Source organism: Armigeres subalbatus, chromosome 2 (genome assembly GCF_024139115.2).
Source record: "Armigeres subalbatus isolate Guangzhou_Male chromosome 2, GZ_Asu_2, whole genome shotgun sequence".
Lineage (NCBI taxonomy): Eukaryota > Metazoa > Arthropoda > Insecta > Diptera > Culicidae > Armigeres > Armigeres subalbatus.
In genome coordinates, this window is record NC_085140.1 from 395,197,313 (window position 1) to 395,204,151 (window position 6,839).

The window sequence follows — 6,839 nt, forward strand, 5'->3', positions numbered from 1 at the left end:
ATATTTCCGATGAAGTAGATTATTATTGAGAAACTTAACTATTGATTCCTTTTGGTATACTGCTTTCAAAAAGTTTACTGCTAGTGTGCTGCATGTTTACAGCAGTGCACCAGAGCTGAACGTGTCGATTCGAAAGTTTTACTGAAGCACCTTCTGTTGACGATTTCGAGAATCACATCAAATGGTTGCAAAGGAACTAAGAGATAGATTTTTTTTAGCAACATGTTTTAGCTATTACATTTTATTCGTTTTGGGGTAAGTATGGTGAAAAGCGTTTGAAATTAAATTTTGTGATATTATTCATACGCAAATTACTTTACTCTTACATATAATTGTTAGTCTTAGTAACATCCACTTCAGTGCAATACTAAAAAAAATTATATTGTCGATTGAATCCCAAGTAACAATTGAGGTTGTATCAGAGTTTTATAGCGTTCTTCAAAACCTAATCTCAAAACCTTCCATGCAGTCATCGCAGTTTCCACAACCTCCTGTAGATTTCTATTTAACCATGTTACAGCCAGTTGGCCCAGTTTTATTGCAATCATTAAAACCTGATATGCGTTCCAGTTCAGAACCAACGGTTTTATAATAAACTTCAAGTCTCACATAAAACATGCAACACAAAACCTCCTCCAGACTTGGTGGTTTTGAGAACTACTATATAACCATGATACAACCACTTCATGACTATGATATAACAAACAAGCCGATAATCAGACAGCTGTCAACTCTCAGGTCGATTATTTGTTTATCGTTTGTACTCGAATAGGAATATGTTTTTCTTCCTGCATTATATGGATTACATGTCAGCAACAAAAATTTAAGAATTATTATCAGCCATGTTCAATAAAAGTTCATATCTGGCTTTTAGTGTTCTATGCATGTTTGAAGGCGTGCCAGAGATTTTTCATGGTGAAACCATGATAAATAATCAGTATTTTAACAATGCGCTTCGTTAATTTGTTATTATTTAGAAATTTTTATGTTTAATTAATTGCCTTAACTAATTACTTTCAAAATAATTTCAATGAATAACCACTTTGTTTGATCAAATAATCAAAGCATTATTCTTAAAACTTATTTAGATGATCAATTTTACTGTTATAAAGTTGAAACAAAAATGTGCATGATATTTTGATTATGAAATACATTATTTTTTCATATCGGCGACATTTTTTTCGAATAAAACTTTGATTACATAAAATATGCCTCTATATAACCACTACTCCTGAACTGGCCCTATCTTGGCATTTGAAACAACTAGAGGTTTTATCTTGGCCTTTATCAAGACCATGTTACGACTAGCAAGTTTTATCTTTGTCAAACTAAAAGCTTGGTAGTTTTATATATAATGACAACATGACAATTCGTAGACAGATACAAAAAAACCCAGATTAATCCACCTAGCGGTGATGGCGCCTTTCTCGCGCAAAAAGGTAATAAATGCAGCCTTTACGCTTACACCTCGATGATGTACAAGAAAGGCAAAACAGTTACACCGTCTAATGTTATGATAGAAAATTTACACTAGTAGACGACAGATGGCGCTGCCAAAAGTTTCTCGAATTTCCTATGTTCGAATTTTGACTTTCGGACAATATCATAGTACTATGAAACTGAACGAAGAGCATACTTACGCCTAAATGCGTGCAACACGAGCATCTTTATAGTACGATGAAACTCTTAATGGGAAGCGACGGATAAAATATTCATAAATGCAAGGCATTTTTCATAACACATTATTGTTCTATGTGACTATGTCTCATCACTATTTTAATATTATCTATTTTTTGCAATTTGCAATTATTATGAAATTCAATAGTGATCAACAGCGTTTTAGTCTCTGTCGGATGCAACTTGTTGCAAGAAAATCGGTTAAGAGTTTCTATGTGAAAATTTGGCTAATGTTTTTTATGGCATTTTGTGCACACACACACGCACACACATACACACACACACGCACACACGGACAGACAGACATTTGTTCAGCTCATCGAGCTGAGTCGAATGGTATATAACACTATGGGTCTCCGGGACTTCTATCAAAAGTTCGATTTTGGAGTGAAATGATAGCCTTTCGGTACAACTTAGTTGTACGAGAAAGGCAAAAATCATAAACATACATTTTTTTGCCCTTGGCATCGCATGCAGGTAATTCTAAAAAAAGGATTATAATTAAACAGCATATAGTGACAATTGTTAAATGGAACATGTTGAGCCATAAAAGTGTTTTACTGTGTTAAAGTGGTAAAGCATGTATGGATGAAATACATATTTTCATTCCCCTTATCATCGGCAAATGCTGTTTAAACAGTTTTTTCGATGGCCTAAATATATAAGGGAACTGCTCCTGGATTTCATCTCATGGCTCCGATGTTCATCCCATAAAAAGCAGAGCAATGGAAAGGTATTTGATTTGCAATTTTTTTTTCAGCAGGAGCACTTATGTTGACAAAAAAAGGGACGAACTTAATACCGTATTTCTTTGCTTTCCGATAAGATAAATGTATGTTCAGTGAGATGGAGATCAAAACAGTTCCCCTACATCATTCACGACGTAGAAAAACTGCAGTTGGGATTTTTTTTATTTTCGACTGAAATCGAAATGAAAAGACTTCCGTGGGTCAAACAATTTGTGCTGAATTTGAAATTTGGGTTCTATCCATTGTTGTAGTAGTTGAAAGCTTCGTATTCCTATGCAGGTCTTCTTCAGGATTAAAGGTTATATGTGGGTTTTATACAGGACTTTACGAAGCTTGGTAGCTTTTATAAGTCTTGATCAAAACCAACATATAACTAAACTGTTGGCTTTATGTCAGTTCCATTTTTTAGCTCTGAGGAGGAACTCAGGAGCGTTATAAAACCTAAAGAGCTGTGGTTTTATATTGGAACTCAAAACGTAGTTTTCAAGTACTCTTGCGGATCTGATTAAATGACAACTGTATAAAACCAAAATAAAACTTTAAGCATTTCTACATGCCGTAATAAAACCTCTATAAAACTAGCATAAATCTTTGAAGCATTGCGATTGTTACTTGGGATGTGTTGTGAGTTCTAGGTACGCAATCCTCATTTATTGGTTAAACTGTCATCTCATGATACCCCTTGGTAGTTTCATCACTTATAGAAATTGTAAACATATCGTATGAAATATATAATATGTATAATAAGACTACGGTGGGCTGGTCACGTTGTTCGTATGCCGGAAAAACGTCAAGCGAAGATAATATTTAGTAGAGAACCCGGAAGAGGCCGCAGGATTCGTAGAAGGCCGCGTACACGATGGCTTTTTGCAGTTGAAGAGAACCTGATGGCGCTCAATGTTCAGGGCGACTGGAAGCGATTGGCCCAGAATCGAGTCCAGTGGAGAAGGATACTCCATTCGGCGTAGGTTCATCGAAGAGCTGTAGCCCATCAAGTATCAAGTAAGTATAATAAGTATGAAGCAAGTAAGTATGAGAGAACCAACGCCTTCGGGGTGCAACTTACTCTAATTCTGATCGATTATGGAGTAGCAATAATTCTTATATACAGCCGGTCATCAAGAGACGCCATGGTACCCGTAGACACAGCTTTATTCTATAACACTATTGACGATAAAGGAACGAGAAAAATGTGGATGCGATGTTTGTGATCATAATAACTCGTTTTTTTTCGTACGTACGTATTGTGTACGTAATGATGGCCATTGGAGCAATTCCAACTAACAAGCAAGTTTGGGAACCTATGCATCCTTCTGTTATAGAATTCTGGAGCTCCGTAATTGTTCTGGGAATTTATTATTTGTAAATACTGGTGTAATGATGTCCCATGGGGTTCTACAACTGACACACACGCTCAGGATCCTATGAATCACTCTGTTCGCCTCGTAGACTTCCAATATCCGAACTCAAAAATCGTTTGGAGTACCGTAGATATTCTGGAAATGTTTAAATTTTCATATTCTGGTGTAATGATGTCTCATGGGTTTACAACTAACACATAAGCTGAGTTGCCTTTGAACCACTCTGTTGGTCATGTAGAACCCTAAGATCTGAATTCAAGAATGATTTGGAGTACCGTAGATATTCTGGAAATATTGTATTTTGTATATACTGGTGTAATGATGTTCCATGGGGCTTCTCCAACTAACACACAAGCTCGGAAATCAATTAATCACTCTGTTGGTCTTGAAGACCTCCAATATCTGAATTCAAAAAAAATGATTTGGATTCCCGCAGGAACTGTTGGTCTTGTAGGCCTCCAAGATCTGAACTCAAGAATTGTTTGGAGTACCATAGATATTCTGGGAATGTTGTATTTTGAATATACTGCTGTAATGATGTTCCACGGAGCTTCTCCAACTAACAGACAAGCTCAGGACCCTATGAATCACTCTGTTGGTATTGTAGGCCTCCAAGATCTGAACTCAAGAATAGTTTGGAGTACCGTTCAAGTTCTGGTTACACTGCGATTTGATAAAAATAGTTTAATTATGTCTCAAGTAGCATTGCAAACTTCAAATTAGGATTGAGGCCCCGTAAAACGCTTTGTCATTTACGTAGATCATTAAGATCTGAACTCAAGAAAGGTTTGGAAGCCCTAGAAGATCCCAAAAAAAATATTTTACCCCATATTTCTACTTTTTCATGGTTTGTATACGTTTTTGAAGCAGAATGTCCAAAATTTATGTTGAAATACGACGAAAAAAAAATCCGTATTGAATCGGTTTAAAGGAAAATTTACACAAAACAAATTTTAACGTAGTGAAAGTAAAGGGAAGAATTGTGAAATCTTTTAATTGTTTAAATGGATTTGTTGTCCAAGAAAGCCAAAAAGAAGTATTACGAATATACGAATGAGATGAAACGCCGGATCCGTTACCCTATACACACAGCACAATTATCTCCTTGATTTTCACGTAGACAAAACTGTCCATATAGAAGCGCACACTTCTATCATTATTTAATAAGATTTTTTCACTCGCCAGTCACTCCACTTGAAAGCAGTTCAAAACAATGTGCATTACACGATTGACTGTTTTCACATTCATAGCTACGTGTTTGATTTCATTTTTAGCCGCCGAGGATGTGGCGGTGGCGCCCCTTCCCGAATGGCTCGTATATTCCGTGCAACCCAAATTGAACATTCAAATTTTGGAACCGCGCGGAATTCAGATTTGGTCCCGATACAAATCAAAATATTTAAGCTTCGGTGTTGAGTTATATGTGAATCCAACTAACAGCGATGGTGAATCACCGTTAGATTGTGATCTATGCCGAAATGTTAGCCAGCCCATTGATGGGAAGTTTTTCATTCAGGATGATCATCTGCAGGTGAAACTGGGTGATACTATAAAGTACCGCGTAGTCAAAGTTAAGGCACAGGAAGTCAAACTGTCACCGTGGAAATACGTTTTCGTTGATCGTGAGCATATTATCATAGAAAGTAAAAAAAAATACGCATTAATGCGGATTAATTTGGATTCAATTTCAGAGAAGCTATTTTTCGACTCCCAAACCTACTGTGCTCCACAATGCCAACGTTCGGAAGAAGCTGGGAAAATTCGTTACCTAGAGCGGTTTCTGGAGAACATGCTCTCCAACCACGATGAATTGGCACATATTTCGGAGCAATTATTCTTTCCTATGGATCAAGCCAACGTTTTTGTTGATAACGCAGAGCGATTCGTCAAGGCCCGTTTGTATACGGTCGATCAGTTGAGGCCTCTGGTAGATCGAGTGAAATATTGCTACTTGGCATCTGACGGAGTGGGATTTCAAATGCATACAGTATTGGAAAAGCTAAAAGTGCTAGAAGCTGCAAGAGAAGAGCTTGGTTTGTTGGACTTTGATGAGTATTTTATTGTTCCTAGTCCGAGTGTATCAGTGGATGAAAATTAAATATTAAAAAAAAGGTCCAAGTGAACATATACATACTTCCCTAGCAGCACACATGTTCCACATAGGTTACTGTAACTTATATGTGACCGGATTCAGTCACAGTCAAGTTGCTGCAACAGTTTTTGTCTGACTTGTGCTGCTCGGGTTGTATAATCTGCTATAACTGCATTAAATTCATATTGTTTAGGGTCAATTTAAGTGAAAATACTCAACTGGCATTACGTGACCTGATTTTCGGAGCTCATTTTTTCTTTGTTTCTTTAAAATGCTCGATGTCAAGCATCATAAATTCAACGTTGGTTGAATGCAAATATAACATTTTTGTGAAATTTATTAAATAGGGTATCTGTTTCATTATTAATAACATGCTCCTATGTCAATAACATTCGCAAAACAGGCTATTTACGCTCAATTTGTGTCGTGTTTCGATGTTATCCAACGTGCTCACTGCTGAAAAAATCATAAAAATTAGGTATAAAACAAATTGCGCATCAATTCGTTGTTTTCAAATGGTATTGATTTGGGTTCCTGGTATGAATTCAAGGAGCAGTTCTCCGAAATATACCAGTGAATCTCTTTTAGACCTTTAAGAGTTTTAGACTTCCCCTAACAAAGACAATGAAAAAAACTTTTAGACTTCTTTCAAATCCGAACTTTCGATAGAATATCCAGGTAGCAGAAGTTTAAGAAAACAATCGACAGCAGTGCACAAAAAACAACAGTCCAGAATATAAACACAGTAACAAGTGACTTTTATTATCTACATGAGAAATGCAATCAAAACAGTCCAATAGTGTTGTGCAAGAGAGTTATTCATACGTGCTTGATTTAATGGCCCATGACTTTTGTGGTTTTGAATTTATTCAAACATTACTTTTGGCATTAAAGACGACTGAGTTCGAACTCCGCTCCGGTACGGTCTAATAAAAAAAAATTTACTTGTTTAGTAGGTAA

The 6,839-nt window shown here is 36.3% G+C and overlaps 1 protein-coding gene across 1 annotated transcript; it reads left to right on the forward strand.

The window, feature by feature from the left end:
• The first annotated feature begins 4,976 nt into the window (after positions 1 to 4,976).
• On the forward strand, positions 4,977 to 6,839 carry LOC134217445 (uncharacterized). The gene is made up of 2 exons (XM_062696211.1): positions 4,977 to 5,409; positions 5,479 to 6,839. The coding sequence occupies exons 1-2, from the start codon at positions 5,001 to 5,003 to the stop codon at positions 5,883 to 5,885; spliced, it is 816 nt and encodes a 271-aa protein (XP_062552195.1). The 5' UTR covers positions 4,977 to 5,000; the 3' UTR covers positions 5,886 to 6,839.

Coding starts and splice junctions, on each gene's coding strand:
- LOC134217445 (XM_062696211.1), top strand. CDS start 5,001: ATGTGCATTACACGATTGACTGTTTTCACATTCATAGCTACGTGTTTG. Junction 5,410..5,478: donor GAAATACGTTTTCGTTGATC/GTGAGCATATTA, acceptor ATTCAATTTCAG/AGAAGCTATTTTTCGACTCC.